The sequence below is a fragment of the Oncorhynchus tshawytscha genome, linkage group LG30, assembly GCF_018296145.1.
Source record: "Oncorhynchus tshawytscha isolate Ot180627B linkage group LG30, Otsh_v2.0, whole genome shotgun sequence".
In the NCBI taxonomy this organism is placed as follows: Eukaryota; Metazoa; Chordata; class Actinopteri; order Salmoniformes; family Salmonidae; genus Oncorhynchus; species Oncorhynchus tshawytscha.
In genome coordinates, this window is record NC_056458.1 from 46,409,545 (window position 1) to 46,435,406 (window position 25,862).

A 25,862-nucleotide genomic window follows, 5' to 3' on the forward strand; every position below is an offset into this window, starting at 1 on the left:
AGTGACCTATGGCGATTGGTCAGATTGATAACTACACTGGCCAGATACCTATGGCGATTGGTCAGATTGATAACTACACTGGCCAGATACCTATGGTGATTGGTCAGATTGATAACTACACTGGCCAGTGACCTATGGTGATTGGTCAGATTGATAACTACACTGGCCAGAGACCTATGGTGATTGGTCAGATTGATAACTACACTGGCCAGATACCTATGGTGATTGATAACTACACTGGCCAGATACCTATGGTGATTGGTCAGATTGATAACTACACTGGTCAGAGACCTATGGTGACTGGTCAGATTGATAACTACACTGGCCAGAGACCTATGGTGATTGGTCAGATTGATAACTACACTGGCCAGATACCTATGGTGATTGGTCAGATTGATACCTACACTGGCCAGATACCTATGGTGATTGGTCAGATTGATAACTACACTGGCCAGATACCTATGGTGATTGGTCAGATTGATAACTACACTGGCCAGATACCTATGGTGATTGGTCAGATTGATAACTACACTGGCCAGATACCTATGGTGATTGGTCAGATTGATAACTACACTGGCCAGATACCTATGGTGATTGGTCAGATTGATAACTACACTGGCCAGATACCTATGGTGATTGGTCAGATTGATAACTACACTGGCCAGTGACCTATGGTGATTGGTCAGATTGATAACTACACTGGCCAGTGACCTATGGTGATTGGTCAGATTGATAACTACACTGGCCAGATACCTATGGTGATTGGTCAGATTGATAACTACACTGGCCAGAGACCTATGGTGATTGATAACTACACTGGCCAGATACCTATGGTGATTGGTCAGATTGATAACTACACTGGCCAGAGACCTATGGTGATTGGTCAGATTGATAACTACACTGGCCAGATACCTATGGTGATTGGTCAGATTGATAACTACACTGGCCAGAGACCTATGGTGATTGATAACTACACTGGCCAGATACCTATGGTGATTGGTCAGATTGATAACTACACTGGCCAGATACCTATGGTGATTGGTCAGATTGATACCTACACTGGCCAGATACCTTTGGTGATTGGTCAGATTGATAACTACACTGGCCAGATACCTATGGTGATTGGTCAGATTGATACCTTTGCCCCATGAATCATGTTTGTTTTTTTGTTTTTTTTCTACCAGATCAAAAATAAGATTTTGTTTTCATAATAGTTTTCATTTTTGATTTCTGTTTGAGTGATTTGACATAAAAAAAAGTTTTTTAAAATAAAAACATTTAACTGCATTTATAGGCTCAGTTCTAAAACAAGGAGACTTGGTAATAGTCTCGTGTGTGTGTGTGTGTGTGTGTGTGTGTGTGTGTGTGTGTGTGTGTGTGTGTGTGTGTGTGTGTGTGTGTGTGTGTGTGTGTGTGTATTTTCCACAATATTTCTACTAGTGAGAACTGTTGAGAGAACGACTTCTTTGTTATTTTGCTCGGAGTTGGAAAACAGATGTCATGAAGTTTGCTTAAGAACTGGTTTGGCTCAAAAAACATCTAGATGGCTTTGTTTTTTGTTTTGTTGTTTTGTTGTTGTAAAGACTTGAGTTTTCAACTGAACTAAGAGCCCACTTTCTCTCTCATAGACACACACATCAGAAGTATTTCCATGTCTTTGATTGTGATGCCTTTTACCATATTGAATAAGCCTCTTCACTTAATGCTGGTGTTTCTAGCTCTATTCTAGCTCCAACAGGGCAGTAATGCTGGTGTTTCTAGCTCCAACAGGGCAGTAATGCTGGTGTTTCTAGCTCCAACGGGGCAGTAATGCTGGTGTTTCTAGCTCTATTCTAGCTCCAACAGGGCAGTAATGCTGGTGTTTCTAGCTCCAACAGGGCAGTAATGCTGGTGTTTCTAGCTCTATTCTAGCTCCAACAGGGCAGTAATGCTGGTGTTTCTAGCTCTATTCTAGCTCCAACAGGGCAGTAATGCTGGTGTTTCTAGCTCTATTCTAGCTCCAACAGGGCAGTAATGCTGGTGTTTCTAGCTCTATTCTAGCTCCAACAGGGCAGTAATGCTGGTGTTTCTAGCTCCAACAGGGCAGTAATGCTGGTGTTTCTAGCTCCAACAGGGCAGTAATGCTGGTGTTTCTAGCTCCAACAGGGCAGTAATGCTGGTGTTTCTAGCTCCAACAGGGCAGTAATGCTGGTGTTTCTAGCTCCAACAGGGCAGTAATGCTGGTGTTTCTAGCTCCAACAGGGCAGTAATGCTGGTGTTTCTAGCTCCAACAGGGCAGTAATGCTGGTGTTTCTAGCTCCAACAGGGCAGTAATGCTGGTGTTTCTAGCTCCAACAGGGCAGTAATGCTGGTGTTTCTAGCTCCAACAGGGCACTAATGCTGGTGTTTCTAGCTCCAACAGGGCAGTAATGCTGGTGTTTCTAGCTCCAACAGGGCAGTAATGCTGGTGTTTCTAGCTCCAACAGGGCAGTAATGCTGGTGTTTCTAGCTCCAACAGGGCAGTAATGCTGGTGTTTCTAGCTCCAACAGGGCAGTAATGCTGGTGTTTCTAGCTCCAACAGGGGCAGTAATGCTGGTGTTTCTAGCTCCAACAGGGCAGTAATGCTGGTGTTTCTAGCTCCAACAGGGCAGTAATGCTGGTGTTTCTAGCTCCAACAGGGCAGTAATGCTGGTGTTTCTAGCTCCAACAGGGCAGTAATGCTGGTGTTTCTAGCTCCAACAGGGCAGTAATGCTGGTGTTTCTAGCTCCAACAGGGCAGTAATGCTGGTGTTTCTAGCTCCAACAGGGCAGTAATGCTGGTGTTTCTAGCTCCAACGGGGCAGTAATGCTGGTGTTTCTAGCTCCAACGGGGCAGTAATGCTGGTGTTTCTAGCTCCAACGGGGCAGTAATGCTGGTGTTTCTAGCTCCAACGGGGCAGTAATGCTGGTGTTTCTAGCTCCAACAGGGTCAGTGTTGCGCGTGTAGCAGAGTAGATGTGTTGACAGAATTGAGGTAGCGTTTTTCCTCAGATTCCCTTTATTAAAGTCTTTATTAAAGTGATGGTGACTGAAGAAAATTCTCACGGGAGGTAATGCGGTCGCCATTTTGATGGTGAGGTATTTCAGATCGGGAGAACAAAAGGAAAAAGGACTTCCAGTACGTTGTCACAATTACACCATGAGTTATTAATAATTAAACAAACCCCTTCTGGCTTTCTTTTTCCTGGAGACTTCTGTCTTCCTGTCCACGCGATGGTCGATAATGTGGTGAAACCGTGATAATGTGGTGAAACCATGATAATGTGGTGAAACCGTGGGGATAATGTGGTGAAACTGTGATGATGTGGTGAAACCGTGATGATGTGGTGAAACCGTGATGATGTGGTGAAACCATGATAATGTGGTGAAACCGTGATGATGTGGGGATGATGTGGTGAAACTGTGATGATGTGGTGAAACTGTGATGATGTGGTGAAACCGTGATAAAACCGTGATGATGTGGTGAAACCGTGATGATGTGGTGAAACCGTGATGATGTGGTGAAACTGTGATGATGTGGTGAAACCATGATAATGTGGTGAAACCATGATAATGTGGTGAAACCGTGGGGATAATGTGGTGAAACTGTGATGATGTGGTGAAACCGTGATGATGTGGTGAAACCGTGATGATGTGGTGAAACCGTGATGATGTGGTGAAACCGTGATGATGTGGTGAAACCGTGATAATGTGGTGAAACCGTGATAATGCTTTTAAAGGTCCTGACCATCCTCTGACTTCCTGTCCTTTTTGTTGTTGTTCTGTTATCTCCTCAGATGCCACTTCTCCACGTTCAAGCAGTGCCAGGAGTGGCTGAGACGTCTGAACCGGGCCATAGCCCACCCTGGCAGGCTGGAGGATCTGTTCGCCCTGGCCTACCACGCCTGGTGTCTGGGGAGCAGCACTGATGACGAGGACCAGCACCTACACCTCTGTAGACCAGGTCAGAGTCACGCACTGTCTGTCTGTCTGTCTGTCTGTCTGTCTGTCTGTCTGTCTGTCTGTCTGTCTGTCTGTCTGTCTGTCTGTCTGTCTGTCTGTCTGTCTGTCTGTCTGTCTGTCTGTCTGTCTGTCTACTGAATTGTTTATAGCCTTCATCACTTCACTCCCAACAGACAAACAGATATTTACAGACAAGTGTGTGTGCCTGCGGATACACACAGTAAAGCACAGAGAATATACCGATTTTTGTGCTTAATTAAGAATGAATAAACTGGTTCCCTTTGTGTTCATATCACATCATCCCTTTCCCTCAGTGACAGGTGACCATGTCCTCTTTCTCTCTCTGTGTGTAGGTGACCATGTCCTCTCTCTCTCTGTGTAGGTGACCATGTCCTCTCTCTCTGTGTAGGTGACCATGTCCTCTGTCTCTCTGTGTAGGTGACCATGTCCTCTGTCTCTCTGTGTAGGTGACCATGTCCTCTGTCTCTCTGTGTAGGTGACCATGTCCTCTTTCTCTCTGTGTAGGTGACCATGTCCTCTGTCTCTCTGTGTAGGTGACCATGTCCTCTGTCTCTCTGTGTAGGTGACCATGTCCTCTGACCATGTCCTCTGTCTCTGTCCTCTGTCTAGGTCTCTGTGTGAGGTCCCTCTCTCTCTGTGTAGGTGACCATGTCCTCTCTCTCTCTGTGTAGGTGACCATGTCCTCTGTCTCTCTGTGTAGGTGACCATGTCCTCTGTCTCTCTGTGTAGGTGACCATGTCCTCTGTCTCTCTGTGTAGGTGACCATGTCCTCTCTCTCTCTGTGTAGGTGACCATGTCCTCTGTCTCTCTGTGTAGGTGACCATGTCCTCTGTCTCTCTGTGTAGGTGACCATGTTCGTCAGAGGCTGCAGATGGAGGTTAAGAGGATGGGCTTTGACATGCAGAACGCCTGGAGAGTGTCTGACATCAACCTCAAATACAAGTACGACACACACACACACACACACACACACACACACACACACACACACACACACACACACACTGACACACACACACACACACACACACACACACTGACACACACACACTGACACACACACACACACTGACACACACACACACACTGACACACACACACACACACACACACACACACACACACACACTGACACACACACACACACACACACACACACACACTGACACACACAGTGACACACACACACACACACGCTGACACACTGACACACACACACACACACACTGACACACACACTGACACACACACACACACTGACACACACACACACACACTGACACACACACACACACACACACACTGACACACACACACTGACACACACACACTGACACACACACACTGACACACACACACACACACACACACACACACACTGACACACACACACACACACACACTGACACACACACACACACACACACACACACACTGACACACACACTGACACACACACTGACACACACACACACACACACACACACACACACACTGACACACACACACACACACACACACACACACACACTGACACACACACACACACACACACACACACTGACACACACACACACACACACACACTGACACACACACACACACACTGACACACACACACTGACACCCCCACACACACACACACACACACACACTGACACACACACACAGACACATTGACCCCCCCAGTCTCAACGCGGAGCAGAACGATTTATGATCAAACTGCTGCCTCATCATGTACGACACAGCACCACCCCCTTAATTAGCCAGCCCACGGTCTCCTAAGCAGGCACGTCTGTCTGTGCTGTCGAACGGTCCCAGACTAGCTAACGGAACAGACTGGATGGGGAGAGTGACTCAGCATTTCAAAGAGCATTTTCTGTGCCAGTCGGTGTTTAAACCTTCTCTCTCCGTCATTACTTGGCTCTTGATCATCTGTGTGACAGTTCTGTGGGAGGGCAGTAGGGAGGGGGAGGGAGGGAGGGAAGGAGGGAGGACAGTAGGGGGAGGGGGAGGTGGGGAGGGAGGGAAGGAAGGAAGGAGGACAGTAGGGAGGGAGGGAGGACAGTAGGGAGGACAGTAGGGAGGGAGGGTAGGGAGGGAGGACAGTAGGGAGGGAGGGAGGGAGGACAGTAGGGAGGGAGGACAGTAGGGGGGAGGGAGGGAGGAAGGACAGTAGGGAGGGAGGAAGGACAGTAGGGAGGGAGGGAGGGAGGGAGGGAGGAAGGACAGTAGGGAGGGAGGAAGGACAGTAGGGAGGGAGGGAGGGAGGGAGGAAGGACAGTAGGGAGGAGGGAGGGAGGAAGGACAGTAGGAAGGGAGGAAGGACAGTAGGGAGGGAGGGAGGGAGGGAGGAAGGACCGGAGGGAGGGAGGGAGGAAGGACCGGAGGGAGGGAGGGAGGGAGGGAGGGAGGAAGGACCGGAGGGAGGGAGGACCGGAGGGAGGGAGGGAGGGAGGGAGGAAGGACGGGAGGGAGGGAGGAAGGACGGGAGGGAGGGAGGGAGGACCGTAGGGAGGGAGGGAGGGAGGAAGGACAGTAGGGAGGGAGGGAGGGAGGAAGGACAGTAGGGAGGGAGGGAGGGAGGAAGGACAGTAGGGAGGGAGGGAGGGAGGGAGGAAGGACAGTAGGGAGGGAGGGAGGGAGGAAGGACAGTAGGGAGGAAGGACAGTAGGGAGGGAGGGAGGGAGGAAGGACAGTAGGGAGGGAGGGAGGGAGGGAGGGAGGAAGGACAGTAGGGAGGGAGGGAGGGAGGAAGGACAGTAGGGAGGGAGGGAGGAAGGACAGTAGGGAGGGAGGAAGGACAGTAGGGAGGGAGGGAGGAAGGACAGTAGGAAGGGAGGGAGGAAGGACAGTAGGAAGGGAGGGAGGAAGGACAGTAGGGAGAGAGGGAGGGGGAGGACAGTAGGGGAGAGGGAGGGGGAGGACAGTAGGGAGAGAGGGAGGGAGGACAGTAGGGAGAGAGGGAGGGAGGACAGTAGGGAGAGAGGGAGGGAGGACAGTAGGGAGGGAGGACAGTAGGGAGGGGGAGGACAGTAGGGAGGGAGGAAGGACAGTAGGGAGGGAGGAAGGACAGTAGGGAGGGAGGAAGGACAGTAGGGAGGAAGGAGAGGGAGGGAGGACAGTAGGGAGAGAGGGAGGGAGGACAGTAGGTGAGGGAGAGGGAGGGAGGGAACAGTAGGTGAGAGAGGGAGGACGGACAGTAGGGAGGGAGGGAGGAAGGACAGTAGGTAGGGAGGGAGGAAGGAAGGACAGTAGGGAGGAAGGAAGGACAGTAGGGAGGAAGGAAGGACAGTAGGGAGGGAGGACAGTAGGGGGAGGGAGGACAGTAGGGAGGGAGGAGGAGACAGTAGGGGGAGAGAGGGGGAGGGAGGACAGTAGGGAGAGAGGGAGGGAGGACAGTAGGGAGAGAGGGAGGGAGGACAGTAGGGAGGGAGGAAGGACAGTAGGGAGGGAGGAAGGACAGTAGGGAGGGAGGAAGGACAGTAGGGAGGGAGGGAGGAAGGACAGTAGGGAGAGAGGGAGGGAGGACAGTAGGGAGAGAGGGAGGGAGGACAGTAGGTGAGAGAGGGAGAACAGTAGGTGAGAGAGGGAGGACGGACAGTAGGGAGGGAGGAGGGAGGACGGACAGTAGGGAGGGAGGGAGGAAGGACAGTAGGGAGGGAGGAAGGAAGGACAGTAGGGAGGAAGTAGGGGAGGAGGGGAGGACAGTAGGGAGAGAGGAGGGACAGGGAGGGAGGGGGAGGACAGAGGGAGAGAGGAAGGACAGTAGGGAGGAAGGAAGGACAGTAGGGAGAGAGGGAGGACAGTAGGGAGAGAGGGAGGACAGTAGGGGGGAGGGAGGCCAGTAGGGAGGGAGGGAGGCCAGTAGGGAGGGAGGGAGGCCAGTAGGGGGAGGGGGAGGGAGGCCAGTAGGGAGGGAGGGAGGCCAGTAGGGAGGGAGGGAGGCCAGTAGGGAGGGAGGGAGGCCAGTAGGGAGGGAGGGAGGCCAGTAGGGGAGGGAGGGCAGTGGGGAGGGAGCGAGGACAGTGGGGAGGGAGCGAGGACAGTGGGGAGGGAGCGAGGACAGTAGGGAGGGAGGGAGGACAGTAGGGAGGGAGGACAGTAGGGAGGGAGGACAGTAGGGAGGGAGGGAGGACAGTAGGGAGGGAGGGAGTCTCTGAATGTCCTTGAGTGGCCCATCCATAGCCCGGACTTGAACCCCCTCTCTGGAGAGACCTTAAAATGGCTGTGCAGCAACATTCCCCATCCAACCTGACAGAGCTTGAGACGATTTGCTGAGAAGACAAAATACCCAAATTCAGATGTGCCAAGCTTGTAGCGTCATACCCAAGAAGGCTCGAGACTTTAATCGCTAACAAAGTACTGAGTAAAGGGTCTGAAAACGTATGGAAATGTCTAATTTCAGTTTGTTTTAAATAAATTAGCAAACATTTCTAAAAACCTGGTTTCGCTTTGTCGTTATGGGGTATTGTGTGGAGATTTCAGATGAGGAAAAACAATTTAATCAATTTTAGAATAAGACTGTAATGTAACAAAATGTGGGGAAAAATCAAGGGGTCTGAATACTTTCTGAATGCCCTGTAAAGTACGAAGTAGAGGAGGCATGGAGATGGTGTTGTGTTGGGCCATCAGAACATATTATCGTCAAAAATAGATTATTGAACAGATTATCGTCAAAATAGATTAGAAAAATATTTGCAATGAAGTTGAGCGAGGGGAGAGCCTCCGGGAATATCTCTGATTTCTCCAAGCGATGCTTAAAAAACAATCTCACTTTGGATATCTGAGAATGAAAACACCCCTCTCTCTAATACACTCTCACCTAAAATGGCGTCAAACAAACCTGCTTTTCTGTGTTTTTTATGTTTATTATTATTTATCTCGGGGCTTTTAGAGCTCGTCAGTGTTGATACCACATACACTACCGTTCAAAAGTTTGGGGTCGCTTAGAAATGTCCTTGTTTTTTGAAAGAAAAGCAAAGCAAAAAAAAAACGTCCATTTAAAATAACATTTAAATTGATCAGAAATACAGTGTAGACATGGTTAATGCTGTAAATGAGGATTGGAAACGGCAGATTCTTTATGGAATATCTACATCGGTGTACAGAGGCCCATTATCAGCAACCATCACTCTTGTGTTCCAATGGCACGTTGTGTTCGCTAATACAAGTTTATAATTTTAAAAAGCTAATTGATCATTTAGAAAACCCTGTAGCAAGTATGTTAGCACAGCTGAAAACTGTTGTTCTGATTAAAGAAGCAATAAAACTGGCCTTCTTTAGACTAGTATCTGGAGCATCAGCATTTGGGGGTTCGTTTACAGGCTCAAAATGGCCAGAAACAAATAACTTTCTTCTGAAACTCGTCAGTCTTTTATTGTTCCGAGAAACTGAAGATCTTGTACAACACTGTGTACTACTCCCTTCACAGAACAGCACAAACTGGCCCTAACCAGATTAGAAAGAGGAGTGGGAGGCCCCGGTTCGCAAGAGGACAAGTACATTAGAGTGTCTAGTTTGAGAAACAGACGCCTCACAAGTCCTCAACTGGCAGCTTCATTAAATAGTACCTGCAAAACACCAGTCTCAACGTCAACAGTGAAGAGGCGACTCCGGGATGCTGGCCTTCTAGGCAGAGTTCCTCTGTCCAGTGTCTGTGTTCTTTTCCCATCTTCATCTTTTCTTTCTATTGGCCAGTCTGAGATATGGCTTTTTCTTTGCAACTCTGCGGAGAAGGTCAGCATCCCAGAGTCGCCTCTTCACTGTGTATATATCCTAACCTCTCTCCTCTCCTGCCAGGCTGTGCTCCAGCTATCCCCAGCAGCTGCTGGTCCCAGTGTGGATCACAGACAAGGAGCTGGAGAGTGTTGGTTCCTTCAGATCCTCCAACAGAATCCCTGTGGTCGTCTATAGGTAGGTACACACTACTACACCTACACACACACACACCATACTCTACACACAGACTACTACACACTATACACACACACCATACTACTACACTCACACACACACACACTACTACACTCACCCGCTACTACACACACACACACTCCATACTACTACACACACACCCACACTACTACACTCACCCGCTACTACACACACACATACTACTACACACACACACTACTACACACACACACACCATACTACACACACACACACCATACCACACACACACACACCATACCACACACACACACACCATACCACACACACACCATACCACACACACACCATACCACACACACACACACACACACACATACCACACACACACACACACCACACCCCCCACACACACCATACCACACACACACCATACCACACACACCATACACACACACACCACACCATACTACACACACACACACACACACACACACACAACATACTACACACACACACACAAACCATACTACACGGAGTTGTCAACCGTGATGGACAGGTCTTGGTGCGAGCAGGCCTTCCCCTGGTGGAAGAGAAGCTCTGTCTTGTCGAGGTTGAGCTTGAGGTGGTGGGCTGTCATCCAAGCTGAGATATATGTTGCTACCTGGGTGTTGGAGGGGTGGGGGGAGAGAACACACACACACGTTCCAAATATCCTCACCATACCTAGTCTATGGACCAACCCATTCTAAACACATGGCTAATGTGTTGACCTGCTCTGGTTTTCGTGATGCGTGTGTACTGATGGTTAGTCCCCTCTCCTTACCATCCCACCAGGCACCAGAGGAACGGGGCGGTGATCGCTCGCTGCAGCCAACCAGAGATCAGCTGGTGGGGCTGGAGGAACACAGAGGACGAGTACCTGGTAACATCCATCGCTAAGGCCTGTCTGATGGACCCCGGGACCAGGATCACTTGTGAGGCCCTGGCCTGCAGCCAACCCCGAGGGGAAGGCCCAGACAGCTCTGACAGCGACTTTGGTAAGGATCTGATCTGATTTGTAGGCGTATTTATTGACCTTGGGGAAGTAACAATTCATCATCATGCATTATACCAGCAGGCTTTAAGTTACGTGCTACCAGCCTTCACTTTACGAGACAAACAGACAGAGAAGACATTCTCATTAACCGCAATAACCTGGAGAGGAGAGGAGAGGAGAGGAGAGGAGAGGGTAGAGAGAGGAGAGGGTAGAGAGAGGAGAGGGTAGAGAGAGGAGAGGGTAGAGAGAGGAGAGGGTAGAGAGAGGAGAGGGTAGAGAGAGGAGAGGGTAGAGAGAGGAGAGGGTAGAGAGAGGAGAGGGTAGAGAGAGGAGAGGGTAGAGAGAGGAGAGGGTAGAGAGAGGAGAGGGTAGAGAGAGGGGAGGGTAGTGAGAGGGGGAGGGTAGTGAGAGGAGAGGAGAGAGGAGAGGAGAGGGAGAGAGAGGAGAGTGAGAGGAGAGGAGAGGAGAGAGTGAGAGGAGAGGAGAGGAGAGGAGAGGAGAGGGAGAGGAGAGGGAGAGTGAGAGGGAGAGGAGAGGGAGAGTGAGAGGAGAGGAGAGGAGAGTGAGAGGAGAGAGGAGAGTGAGAGGAGAGGAGAGGGAGTGAGAGGAGAGGGTAGTGAGAGGAGAGGGTAGTGAGAGGGAGAGGGAGTGAGGGGAGAGGGTAGAGAGAGGAGAGGAGAGGGTAGAGAGAGGAGAGGAGAGGAGAGGGAGAGAGAGGAGAGGAGAGGAGAGGAGAGTAGAGTGAGAGGAGAGGGTAGTGAGAGGAGAGTAGAGTGAGAGGAGAGGGTAGTGAGAGGAGAGGGTAGTGAGAGGAGAGGGTAGTGAGAGGGTAGAGAGAGGAGAGGGTAGTGAGAGGGTAGAGAGAGGAGAGGGTAGAGAGAGGAGAGGAGAGGGAGAGAGAGAGGAGAGGAGAGGGTAGAGAGAGGAGAGGAGAGGGTAGAGAGAGGAGAGGAGAGGGTAGAGAGAGGAGAGGAGAGGGTGGAGAGGGTAGAGGGGAGGAGAGAGGAGAGGGTAGTGAGAGGGTAGAGAGAGGAGAGGAGAGGGGTAGAGAGAGGAGAGGAGAGGAGAGGGTAGAGAGAGGAGAGGAGGAGAGGAGAGGAGAGTGAGAGGGTAGTGAGAGGAGAGGGTAGTGAGAGGAGAGGGTAGTGAGAGGGTAGAGAGAGGAGAGGGTAGTGAGAGGAGAGGGTAGTGAGAGGGTAGAGAGAGGAGAGGGTAGTGAGAGGGTAGAGAGAGGAGAGGAGAGGGTAGAGAGAGGAGAGGGTAGAGAGAGGGTAGAGAGAGGAGAGGAGAGGGTAGAGAGAGGAGAGGAGAGGGTAGAGAGAGGAGAGGAGAGGGTAGAGGAGAGGAGAGGAGGGTAGAGAGAGGAGAGAGGAGAGAGAGGAGAGGGTAGAGAGAGGAGAGGGTAGAGAGAGGAGAGGGTAGAGAGAGGGAGAGGGAGAGGAGAGAGAGAGGAGAGGGTAGAGAGAGGGGAGGGTAGTGAGAGGGGAGGGAGAGGGTAGTGAGAGGGTAGTGAGAGGGTAGTGAGAGGAGAGGAGAGGAGAGGAGAGGAGAGGAGAGGAGAGGAGAGGGAGAGAGGAGAGGAGAGGAGAGTAGAGAGGAGAGGAGAGGAGAGTGGTAGAGGAGAGTGGAGAGGAGAGGGTAGCTTGGAGGAGAGGGTAGTGAGAGGAGAGGGTAGTGAGGGGAGAGGAGAGGGTAGAGAGAGAGAGTTCAGAGGAGAGAGAGAGGAGAGGAGAGGAGAGGGTAGAGAGAGGAGAGGAGAGTGAGAGGAGAGTAGAGTAGAGTGAGAGGAGAGGGTAGTGAGAGGAGAGGGTAGTGAGAGGAGAGAGGGTAGTGAGGAGAGGGTAGTGAGAGGAGAGGGTAGTAGAGGAGAGGGTAGTGAGAGGGTAGAGAGAGGAGAGGGTAGTGAGAGGGTAGAGAGAGGAGAGGAGAGGGTAGAGAGAGGAGAGGGTAGAGAGAGGAGAGGAGAGGGTAGAGAGAGGAGAGGAGAGGGTAGAGAGAGGAGAGGAGAGGAGAGGGTAGAGAGAGGAGAGGAGAGGGTAGAGAGAGGAGAGGAGAGGGTGGAGAGGGTAGAGGGAGGAGAGAGGAGAGGGTAGTGAGAGGGTAGAGAGAGGAGAGGAGAGGGTAGAGAGAGGAGAGGAGAGGAGAGGGTAGAGAGAGGAGAGGAGAGTGAGGAGAGTGAGAGGAGAGTGAGAGGGTAGTGAGAGGGTAGAGAGAGGAGAGGGTAGTGAGAGGGTAGAGAGAGGAGAGGAGAGGGTAGAGAGAGGAGAGGGTAGAGAGAGGGTAGAGAGAGGAGAGGAGAGGGTAGAGAGAGGAGAGGAGAGGGTAGAGAGAGGAGAGACGGGAGAGGGTAGAGGAGAGGAGAGGGTGGAGAGGGTAGAGAGAGGGAGAGAGGAGAGGGTAGTGAGAGGAGAGGGTAGTGAGAGGAGAGGGTAGAGAGAGGAGAGGAGAGGGTAGAGAGAGGAGAGGAGAGGGTAGAGAGAGGAGAGGAGAGGGTAGAGAGAGGAGAGGAGAGGGTGGAGAGGGTAGAGAGGGTAGAGAGAGGAGAGGGTAGAGAGAGTGGGGAGAGGGTCAGAGAGAGGAGAGGGTAGAGAGAGGAGCGGAGAGGGTAGAGAGAGGAGCGGAGAGGGTAGAGAGAGGAGAGGAGCGGAGAGGGTAGGGGAGAGGGCGGAGAGGGTAGAGGGCGGAGAGGGTAGAGGGCCGCTGTAGCTGTGGTAGAGGGCCGCTGTGGTAGAGGGCCGCTGTGGTAGAGGGACACTCAGCTCAGGGTTCACTCAGCTTGGTTCTCACAGCTTGGTCCTTAGCACTTGTTCCCAGTCTGTTTCCCCCAGTGGGAATGGGAGACAGGACATGTGTAACTAACTGCTGCAGATTCAGTTCATTCATTTTGCTCTGACCCAAAAAACAACCCCAATTAGGTTGATGAGAACTAGTTACCCGAACAGACAATGAAGACACAAGTGCCTGGAATGTGCTGTTCCCAATTAATACATACACACACACACACACACCCTCCTCCTCCCCCACATACATTTTGTCTGGACAGAAGATGAATCTTCACCAGTGGAACAGATACTCTAGTCTAAAAGGACCATGACTCTTTTTTTTGTTCGATACCTTGTTTCTGTGTTCGTGAATTTGGAGCCTGTTTTGGGAGTGACTGTCCCCTACCACCCGTCTCTCTCTCTCTTTTTCTCTCTCTTTTTCTCTCTCTTTTTCTGTCTGTCTCTCTCTCTCTCTCTTTGTCTGTCTCTCTCTCTCTCAAGTTAATGTGCAGGGGTATGGATTAGTAATGAGGCTATATACAGGGGGGTATCGGTACCAAGTCAATGTATGGGGGTACAGGTTAGTAATGAGACTATATACAGGGGGTATCTGTACCAAGTCAATGAGTGAATCGACCACGGTCACCTACTCCCCCGAGTGAATCGACCACGGTCACCTACTCCCACTAGTGAATCGACCACGGTCACCTACTCCCCCTAGTGAATCGACCACGGTCACCTACTCCCCGAGTGAATCGACCACGGTCACCTACTCCCGAGTGAATCGACCACGGTCACCTACTCCCACTAGTGAATCGACCACGGTCACCTACTCCCCGAGTGAATCAACCACGGTCACCTACTCCCCGAGTGAATCGACCACGGTCACCTACTCCCACTAGTGAATCAACCACGGTCACCTACTCCCACTAGTGAATCAACCACGGTCACCTACTCCCACTAGTGAATCAACCACGGTCACCTACTCCCACTAGTGAATCAACCACGGTCACCTACTCCCACTAGTGAATCAACCACGTCACCTACTCCCACTAGTGAATCAACCACCGTCACCTACTCCCACTAGTGAATCAACCACCGTCACCTCCTCCCCGATTGAATCAACCACCGTCACCTACTCCCACTAGTGAATCAACCACCGTCACCTCCTCCCCGAGTGAATCAACCACGGTCACCTACTCCCACTAGTGAATCAACCACCGTCACCTACTCCCACTAGTGAATCAACCACCGTCACCTCCTCCCACTAGTGAATCAACCACCGTCACCTCCTCCCACTAGTGAATCAACCACCGTCACCTACTCCCACTAGTGAATCAACCACCGTCACCTACTCCCACTAGTGAATCAACCACGGTCACCTCCTCCCACTAGTGAATCAACCACCGTCACCTCCTCCCCCGATTGAATCAACCACGGTCACCTACTCCCCGATTGAATCAACCACGGTCACCTACTCCCACTAGTGAATCAACCACCGTCACCTCCTCCCCCGATTGAATCAACCACGGTCACCACCTCTCCCACTAGTGAATCAACCACGGTCACCTCCTCCCACTAGTGAATCAACCACCGTCACCTACTCCCACTAGTGAATCAACCACCGTCACCTCCTCCCACTAGTGAATCAACCACCGTCACCTACTCCCACTAGTGAATCAACCACCGTCACCTACTCCCACTAGTGAATCAACCACCGTCACCTCCTCCCACTAGTGAATCAACCATGATAAAGCTCACACACTCCAAAAAAACAGCATTGCCTGATGGTTGTTCTACAAAGTCCAAAAAAAAGCGAAACTAAGTAGAAGCGAGGCTCTAGAGGTGGTATCGGGAACAGATTACGGAGGGGGGAGGGGGGGGACTTCACCCGCTGCTGGTGATGCCACTGTCAAATGGGACGTCATTAAAAATAACAAACTGGAAGAGTTAGCGGCGACATTTTGAAGAGGACTTTAGGAGAAGTCATTTTAAATCTGCTTGACAGAAACGTGGCTCGAGCAGGACCATATTGATGTGAACATTTTGATGGATACACTGTCATTTAGAGCAGATGGAGACAAAACAATGTCACATCAATCAATAGACGGGGGAGGGGGGCGGCATGTATCTTTGTAGATAATACTTGGGCCATGCAGTTTTAATATGATTTGAAATCTGCACCAGAGAGATTCTGAGATTCTCCTTGTATCATTTCACACCATTCTATCTCTACCATGTGATTTTGGAAAATGACCGTTATTCTGGTCTATGTGTCTGGATTTCACAATAAGGAAGCTACTGACAGGATTACTGACTGTTTTCAATGCTGCGTTTTCCACAATCAACTGACCAGACAGTATTTGTGCTCGGGGATTTTAATAGGCTCTCTCTCCGCGCACCTCTCCTACTGCAACATTACGTCACTTGTCCAACTCGTGTCCTTGGATCAGTGTTATGGCAACGTAGAGGACGCATTTGAAGACGATGTGCAGATCACCCATCTAGGAATCAGACCGTCTCCTACCGAGATGCAGGTGATACTCGGGAAAAACCCTGTAGAGAAATCTATTCCGGTATGGAAAGAGGAGAGTAGGGAGGAGCTCAAGGATTGCTTTGATGTCACAGACTGGGAGAGGTGTACTTTTGGCTCACGCAGGGATCCCCCACGAGGTGACAGACAGCATTACATCATCCAGTTCTGTGAGGATACTGTCATTACAACAAGCCTTGGGTGTCTAAGGACTTGAAAATGTGCCTCGGTGATAATATGTTTTTCATTCCTGAACGGAGATACTGATGCTGTAATGGAGAAAGGAAATTTAATTCAGGTAAAATAAATATGGAAAGTGGGCCTCCCAGGTGACGCAGTGGTCTAGGGCGCTGCATCGCATCGCTAGCTGTGCCACCAGAGACTCTGGGTTCACGCCCAGGCTCTGTCGTAGCCGGCCGCGACTGGGAGGTCCGTGGGGCGACGCACAATTGGTGCGGCTGGCTTCCGGGTTGGATGCGCGCTGTGTTAAGAAGCAGTTGCGGCTTGGTTGGGTTGTGTATCGGAGGACGCATGACTTTCGACCTTCGTCTCTCCCGAGCTGAGTTGTAGCGATGAGACAAGATAGTTGGATACTACGAAATTGGGGAGAAAAAGGGGGTAACATTTCAAGGATGAAGTGGAGCAGAGGTTCTGTACAGGCAATCCAAGACAAGCATGGGACGGGTCTTAATGGAATGGTGGGGAGAGAAAGGAAAATAGAGAACAATAACAGACTGTTCATCCTTTGTAAATGACCTTAACTGTTTTCATGGAAGATTTGATACTGTTGATTTCAAAGACGAATGTAAAACAAATATGTGAGATTATCCCCAAATCCTCTCCTGTCCAGATAACAGAGAACGAGGTGGGAACGAGGCTTGTTAATGATTAAGCCACACAAAGCACCCGGGCCCAGACGGACTACGGGGCAAAGTCCTGAAGGTCTGCGCCGACTTGCTCAAGGGTGTCTTCACGCGACTGTTTCAACTCCTACTGAGCACCTGTACAGTGCCAAAATCCTGGAAGGTGACGACCATTGTACCGGTGCCTAAGAAGTCAAGGTGCCAAATCACCAAAAGCAGATCAAATGGACCCGTTACCCTGACCTTGGTGAACATGGTGGCTAGTCATGGAGCCTGTGTAAGGACAGTCGGCCCGGTACAGTCCGGTGAGGGTCATGGAGCCTGTGTAAGGACAGTCGGCCGGTACAGTCCGGTGAGGGTCATGGAGCCTGTGTAAGGACAGTTGGCCCGGTACAGTCCGGTGAGGGTCGTGGAGCCTGTGTAAGGACAGTCGGCCCGGTACAGTCCGGTGAGGGTCGTGGAGCCTGTGTAAGGACAGTCGGCCCGGTACAGTCCGGTGAGGGTCGTGGAGCCTGTGTAAGGACAGTCGGCCCGGTACAGTCCGGTGAGGGTCGTGGAGCCTGTGTAAGGACAGTCGGCCCGGTACAGTCCGGTGAGGGTCATGGAGCCTGTGTAAGGACAGTCGGCCGGTACAGTCCGGTGAGGGTCATGGAGCCTGTGTAAGGACAGTCAGTAGAATAAAATATGAGGGACAATGCAGGTAGTCGGGGTAATCGTTTCATTAACTATTCAGATGTCTGATCTTATTTAACCTTTTATTTAACTTGGCAAGTCGATTAAGAACAAAAATTCCTATTAACAATGACGGCCAAACCCGGACGATGCTGGGCCAATTGTGCACCGCACTATAGGACTCCCAATCACGTCCGGATGTGATACAGTGTGGATTCGAACCAGGGACTGTAGTGACACCTCTTGCACTGAATCAAATCAAATTTATTTATATAGCCCTTCGTACATCAGCTGATATCTCAAAGTGCTGTACAGAAACCCAGCCTAAAACCCCAAACAGCAAGCAATGCAGGTGTAGAAGCACGGTGGCTAGGAAAAACTCCCTAGAAAGGCCAAAACCTAGGAAGAAACCTAGAGAGGAACCAGGCTATGTGGGGTGGCCAGTCCTCTTCTGGCTGTGCCGGGTAGAGATTATAACAGAACTTGGCCAAGATGTTCAAATGTTCATAAATGACCAGCTGGGTCAAATAATAATAAGGCAGAGCAGTTGAAACTGGAGCAGCAGCACAGCCAGGTGGACTGGGGACAGCAAGGAGTCATCATGTCAGGTAGTCCTGGGGCATGGTCCTAGGGCTCAGGTCCTCCGAGAGAGAGAAAGAAAGAGAGAATTAGAGAGAGCATATGTGGGGTGGCCAGTCCTCTTCTGGCTGTGCCGGGTGGAGATTATAACAGAACATGGCCAAGATGTTCAAATGTTTATAAATGACCTGAGATGCAGTACCTTAGACCGCTGCTCCACTCAGGAGCTTATGGTTTGGTGGTAGAAGCTGTTCAGGGTCCTGTTGGTAGCAGACTTGGTGCATCAGTACCGCTTGTCATGGAGAGAGAACAGTATGACACAAGTATCTTATTAAGGCGAAGTTCATCGCTAGAACCATAGGATCCTAGAGTCAGGCAGGCAGGCAGACAGAGTCAGGCAGGCAGGCAGACAGAGTCAGGCAGGCAGACAGAGTCAGGCAGGCAGACAGAGTCAGGCAGGCAGACAGAGTCAGGCAGGCAGACAGAGTCAGGCAGGCAGACAGAGTCAGGCAGGCAGACAGAGTCAGGCAGGCAGGCAGACAGAGTCAGGCAGGCAGACAGAGTCAGGCAGGCAGACAGAGTCAGGCAGGCAGACAGGCAGGCGATCCTATGATTCTAAGATGAACTTAGCCTTAAGATGCTATTGGGAATCCAGGCCCTAGACATTTCTCACAAAATGTCTATCTGAGATGTTTCTGCGTGATGAGGCTCTTCCCCGCCCACCAATCACCGTCCCCTAGCGAGGTTTGTCGCCCGTCGTTGTGGTAGATGTTACTAAGCAGTGCTGCAGTGGTCATCATCAGGAGGAGATATTGATTTTCTCCAGGGGACGAGCTGAGCCAGCACTATCGATCATCACGCCCCTGTTCCTAACCCCTTCTCTCTGTTTAACCCTCCTGTCTCTCCGTCTCTCCCTCGCTCTCTCTGTCTCTCTCTCTCTCTCTCCGTCTCTCTCTCCGTCTCTCCCTCGCTCTCCCTGTCTCTCCCTCTCTCTCCCTCTCCGTCTCTGTCGCTCCCTCTCTACCTCTCTCTGTCTCTCTCTCCCTCTCTCTGTCTCTCTCTCCCTCTCTCTGTCTCTCTCTCCCTCTCTCTGTCTCTCTCTCTCTCCCTCTCTCCGTCTCTCTCCGTCTCGCTCTCTCTCCGTCTCTCCCTCGCTCTCTTTCCGTCTCGCCGTCTCTCATTCTCTCTACCTGTCGTTTATCTGCGCCATCCATCTCTTTTTCTCGACGTCCCTCATTCTGTGTCTACCTGTCTACCCCCCCCCACACCCCACCACTAAATCTAAAAACCTCCTCTCTCCCTCCCTCAGACTCCTCTCTGACAGGATGCCCAGGCCCTGATGCCAACACTGCGCCACAAAAGCTTCTTATCCTCGACGCTCGTTCTTACACCGCTGCAGTGGCCAACCGTGCCAAGGGAGGTGGCTGTGAGTGTGAAGGTCAGTACACACACGCAATACAGTGGATGGATGTTGTCTCCTAACCTGGTTGTTTTGTCAGGCACCATACTCACATGTGTCTCATCTTTTATGCCTCCTAGTAGAACAGCCAGTGAGAGGTGTTACATCACCCCGTACTGTGGTTGTCATTCCTCCTAAGAGCTCCTGTTATTGAAGCCTTGCCACATTGTGTCTGGTTGACCTTCAGAACTCCGTCAGTCTGACAGACTCGTGTGTTCTGAGCTGGGAGACAGCTAATGAATCAGGTGATCTAGGGGCGGGCAGGTTGCCTAACGGCTAAGAGCGATGGACCAGTAACCAAATGTCTCTGGATTGAAATCCCCATGCCGACCAGGTGAAAAACCTGTCGCTGTGCCCTTGAGCTCTTCGCCATTATTGCTTTTCTGAGTCTCTCTGGATAATAAATAAACACTTATTTTCCACCATAATTTGCAAATAAATTCATTCAAAATCGTACAATGTGATTTTCTGGATTTTTTTTTCTCATTTTGTCTGTCATAGTTGAAGTGTACCTATGATGAACATTACAGGCCTCTCTCATCTTTTTAAGTGGGAGAACTTGCTGACTAAATTGGCTGACTAAATACTTTTTTGACCCACTGTACATGTTGACGGTCCCTAAGCAGTAGAGATGTACATGTTGACAGTCCCTATGCAGTAGAGAGAAATCGTACTTTGTGTCTGCAGAGTATTAAAACTCCATGTGACTGATATTTTGTGCGTTCCTGGGTGTTACAGAGTACTACCTTATCCGTAGTCTGATTTTTATTTTTACACTCCATTTGGAAAGTATTCAGACCCCTTGACTTTTTCCACATTTGGTTACATTACAGCCTTATTCTAAAATTGCTTAAAATATTATTATTATTTTTTTTTTTATCAATCTACACACAATAGCCCATAATGACATCACAATAGCCCATAATGACATCACAATAGCCCATAATGACATCACAATCCCCCATAATGACAAAGCAAAAACAGGTTTTTAGATTTTTTTTTCTACGTAAAAAAAAAAGTTATGTAAATGTAGTATTTCCGTTTCATTTAATAAGGATTCAGACCCTTCACTCAGTACTTTGTTTTCGCGCCTTTGGCAGCGATTACAGCCTAGAGTCTTCCTGGGTGTGATGCCACAAGCTTGGCACACCTGTATTTTAGGAGTTTCTCCCTTCTCTGCAGATGCTCTCAAGCTCTGTCAGGTTGCATGGGGAGCGTCGCTGCACAGCTATTGTCAAGTCTCTCCAGATATGTTAGATTGGGTTCAAGTCCGGGTTCTGGCTGGACCACTCAAGGACACCACTCAAGGACAAGGTCCTTGAAGACACTCCTGTTTTATCTTGGCTGTGTGCTTAGGGTCGTTGTCCTGTTGGAAGGTGAACCTTCACCCCAGTCTGAGGTCCTGACCTGCTCCAGAGCGCTTTCATCAAGGATCTCTGTACTTTGCTCCATTCATCTTTTCCTCGATCCTGACAAGTCTTCCAGAAGGATAACATCTCCACAGAGGAACTCTAGAACTCTGTCAGAGTGACTATCGGGTTCTTGGTCACCTCTCTGACCAAGACCCTTCTCCCCTGATTGCTCAGTTTGGCCGGGCGGCCAGCTCTAGGAAGAGTCTTGGTGGTTCCAAACTTCTTCCGTTTAAGAATAATGAGTTCACTGTGTTCTTGGGAACCTTCAATGCTGCAGACATTTTCTGGTAAACTTCCCCAGATCTGTTCCTCGACACAATCCTGTCTCAGAGCTCTACAGACAATTCCTTCGATGTGCTCGCCAAAACTGTTTTAACTGTTTTTGCTTTGTCATTATGGGGTATTGTGATGGCATTATGGGGTATTGTGGTGTCATTATGGGGTATTGTGGTGTCATTATGGGGTATTTTGATGTCATTATGGGGTATTGTGATGGCATTATGGGGTATTGTGATGGCATTATGGGGGATTGTGATGGCATTATGGGTATTGTGGTGTCATTATGGGGTATTGTGGTGTCATTATGGGGGATTGTGATGGCATTATGGGGGATTGTGATGGCATTATGGGGGATTGTGATGGCATTATGGGGTATTGTGATGGCATTATGGGGTATTGTGTGTTTTTATTTAATCCACTTTGGTATAAGGCTGTAACATGACAAAATATGGATAAAGGGACTGACGGAATGCGCTCACTGTTTGTTTCAGAGTACTACCCTAACTGTAGTATCATTCTGTATGTTTCAGAGTACTACCCTAACTGTAGTATGTTTCAGAGTACTACCCTAACTGTAGTATAAATCTGTATGTTTCAGAGTACTACCCTAACTGTAGTATAAATCTGTATGTTTCAGAGTACTACCCTAACTGTAGTATAAATCTGTATGTTTCAGAGTACTACCCTAACTGTAGTATGTTTCAGAGTACTACCCTAACTGTAGTATAAATCTGTATGTTTCAGAGTACTACCCTAACTGTAGTATGTTTCAGAGTACTACCCTAACTGTAGTATAAATCTGTATGTTTCAGATTACTACCCTAACTGTAGTATAAATCTGTATGTTTCAGAGTACTACCCTAACTGTAGTATGTTTCAGAGTACTACCCTAACTGTAGTATAAATCTGTATGTTTCAGAGTACTACCCTAACTGTAGTATAATGGTGTATGTTTCAGAGTACTACCCTAACTGTAGTATAAATCTGTATGTTTCAGAATACTACCCTAACTGTAGTATGTTTCAGAGTACTACCCTAACTGTAGTATAAATCTGTATGTTTCAGAGTACTACCCTAACTGTAGTATGTTTCAGAGTACTACCCTAACTGTAGTATACATCTGTATGTTTCAGAGTACTACCCTAACTGTAGTATGTTTCAGAGTACTACCCTAACTGTAGTATAAATCTGTATGTTTCAGAGTACTACCCTAACTGTAGTATGTTTCAGAGTACTACCCTAACTGTAGTATACATCTGTATGTTTCAGAGTACTACCCTAACTGTAGTATGTTTCAGAGTACTACCCTAACTGTAGTATACATCTGTATGTTTCAGAGTACTATCCTAACTGTGAGGTGATGTTCATGGGCATGGCCAACATCCACTCCATTAGGAACAGCTTCCAGTCCCTCCGAGCCGTCTGCAGCCAGATCCCTGACCCGGGCAAGTAAGTGGATCCCTCTGACATCTCTCCCTTATCTCTACCATCCCTCAGTCCCCTTCTCCAGGCCTCAGTAAGTTTACACCACAGAGGGAGGGAGAGAGAGACTAGCTGTTTGTCCAAAGTGTCTTTGTGGTTTTCATGTATTTTTGCATGTCAGACCTGCGTTCAAATACTATTTGAAATAATTTGCAAATACTTAAGCTGTGCTTTACTGAACTTGCCAGTCTCACACTAGACAAGCAATAGAAAAATTCCCAGGAGTGCAAAACCCGGCCCGCCTGCGACTCCAGGCAGACTAAAGCAAACGTTTAAAGTGCTCGAAAGATTTCAAATAGTATTTGAACCCACATGTTGTGTGTGTATGTCTCCTTGCATGTGGACAGTGCATGTCCCAACCTGTAATGAGTGATGCACACAGAGGGCTGTTCTAGTGGCAGAGTTCCTGGTATTCTAAAAGAGGTGCTGTAGTGACCCCCTTTTTAAAAATGACACATCTAGGTCAGGGGCTCCACGCCCTCTCCCCGATGTCAGGGTTGTCCCCGGTTACCCAACCCAGGCTGTGTTTTATTATTTACCTTCAGAAGGAAATACATTCTAGAACCTTCTAGACCTGTTCTCATTGGTCGCCCCTCGGGTGTGTGCATTCACAGCTGGCTGTCTGCTCTGGAGAGCACCCGTTGGCTGCAGCACCTGTCCGTCATGCTGAAGGCAGCCACTCTGGTGTGCTCTGCGGTGGAAAGGGAGGGACGTCCTGTCCTGGTGCATTGTTCAGACGGTTGGGACCGTACCCCTCAGATTGTGGCTCTCGCCAAGATCCTGCTGGACCCGTTCTATCGGACGCTAGAGGTACACACAAAACACTGTGATGCAATGATGAAAACAGCGTGCTTCACTTTAACCCTGATGAAGCTATTGTCAGGTTTTCTGTTCTGATAGTATGTTGACGGTATAAACCAGTTTCACACATCCCATTTGAATTTACCAACGTTACACATGTTACAATGGAGCACTTTGTCAGTTTACAATAAAAGAGGGAGGGAGGGAGCTGTATAGTGTTGAATCCGACTTGTCCTCCCTCCTCTTTAGGGTTTCCAGGTACTGGTGGAGACGGAGTGGTTGGACTACGGTCATAAGTTTGGCGACCGCTGTGGTCACCAGGAGGATGCTGTTGACGTGAGTGAGCAGTGCCCGGTTTTCCTCCAGTGGCTGGACTGTGTTCATCAGCTGTTCAAACAGTTCCCCTGCCTCTTCGAGTTCAACGAAGCCTTCCTGGTACGTACACTACACCTTGACTTTACCATCTCTCTCTCTCTTTATCTCCTTCTTTGTCAAGCTCTCTTTTCTTCACACATTCACTCTCTCTCCCTCTCTCTCTCTCTCTCTCTCTCCTACTCTCTCTCTCTCTCCTACTCTCTCTCTCTCCTACTCTCTCTCTCTCTCCTCTCTCTCTCTCTCTCTCTCTCTCTCTCTCTCTCTCTCTCTCTCTCTCTCTCTCTCTCTCTCTCTCTCTCTCTCTCTCTCTCTCTCTCTCCTCTCTCTCTCTCTCTCTCCTACTCTCTCTCTCTCTCCTACTCTCTCTCTCTCCTCTCTCTCTCTCTCTCCTACTCTCTCTCTCTCTCTCTCCTCTCTCTCTCTCTCTCTCTCTCTCTCTCTCTCTCTCTCTCTCTCTCTCTCTCTACACTCTCTCTCCTCTCTCTCCTACACTCTCTCTCCTCTCTCTCTCTCTCTCTCTCTCTCTCTCCTACACACTGTCTCTCTCTCTCTCCTACACACTGTCTGTTTGGAGAGGCAGCCACAATTTACTAGTCTTTTGTTGGCCTATATGACCTTTCTTAAAGATCATTTAAGGTTTCTACATGAATAGATATGACTGTAAACTGAATTTGACAATTGTAAAGACCTATCTGTATGTGACTGTTCTGTGTAGTAGTTTAGGAGTGTACTGTGACTGTGTTCTGTGTAGTAGTTTAGGAGCGTACTGTATTCTGTGTAGTATTTTACGAGTGTACTGTGACTGTGTAGTAGTTTAGGAGTGTTACTGTGTTCTGTGTAGTAGTTTAGGAGTGTTACTGTGTAGTAGTTTAGGAGCGTACTGTTACTGTGTAGTAGTTTAGGAGTGTTACTGTGTAGTAGTTTAGGAGTGTTACTGTGTAGTAGTTTAGGAGCGTACTGTGACTGTAGTAGTTTAGGAGCGTACTGTTACTGTGTAGTAGTTTAGGAGCGTACTGTTACTGTGTAGTAGTTTAGGAGTGTTACTGTGTAGTAGTTTAGGAGTGTTACTGTGTAGTAGTTTAGGAGTGTTACTGTGTTCTGTGTAGTAGTTTAGGAGCGTACTGTTACTGTGTAGTAGTTTAGGAGTGTTACTGTGTAGTAGTTTAGGAGTGTTACTGTGTAGTAGTTTAGGAGTGTTACTGTATATATTAGGGAATGTGTAAAGGCTTAACGTGTGTGTTTTTGTTCCTCTCCCCCAGGTCAAGCTGGTGCAGCACACGTACTCGTGTCTGTACGGGACGTTCCTGTGTAACAACGGGCGGGAGAGAGAGGTCCGCAACATCCACAACCGCACCTGCTCCGTCTGGTCTCTGCTCCGCTCCGGCAACAAGAACTTCCAGAACTTCCTCTTTATCCCCGGTCATGATATGGTACCCACTACTGTCCTCTCTCCTCTCCTCTCTTCTCCTCTCTTCTCCTGTCTTCTCTCCTCTCTTCTCCTGTCTTCTCTCCTCTCTTCTCCTGTCTTCTCTCCTCTCTTCTCCTGTCTTCTCTCTTCTCCTGTCTTCTCCTCTCTTCTCCTGTCTCCTCTCTTCTCTCCTCTCTTCTCTCCTCTCTTTTCTCCTCTTCTCCCCTCTTCTCTCCTGTCCTCTCCTCTCTTCTCTCCTCTTCTCTCCTGTCTTCTCCTCTCTCCTCTCCTGTCTTCTCTGCTCTCCTGTCTTCTCTCCTC

The 25,862-nt window shown here is 49.4% G+C and overlaps 1 protein-coding gene across 6 annotated transcripts in view; it reads left to right on the forward strand.

The window, feature by feature from the left end:
• The window catches only part of mtmr4 (myotubularin related protein 4), a 100,038-nt gene that overhangs the window by 65,830 nt on the left and 8,346 nt on the right, over window positions 1-25,862 (forward strand). For all 6 annotated transcript variants that reach the window (XM_042309492.1, XM_042309491.1, XM_042309494.1 and 3 more), the window contains 9 exons: window positions 3,796-3,962; window positions 4,828-4,924; window positions 9,785-9,898; window positions 10,715-10,917; window positions 19,635-19,763; window positions 22,813-22,924; window positions 23,572-23,767; window positions 24,008-24,193; window positions 25,393-25,563. In XM_042309492.1, the coding sequence (XP_042165426.1) occupies window positions 3,796-3,962; window positions 4,828-4,924; window positions 9,785-9,898; window positions 10,715-10,917; window positions 19,635-19,763; window positions 22,813-22,924; window positions 23,572-23,767; window positions 24,008-24,193; window positions 25,393-25,563 (1,375 nt within the window). The remainder of the gene's footprint in view (window positions 1-3,795; window positions 3,963-4,827; window positions 4,925-9,784; window positions 9,899-10,714; window positions 10,918-19,634; window positions 19,764-22,812; window positions 22,925-23,571; window positions 23,768-24,007; window positions 24,194-25,392; window positions 25,564-25,862) is intronic.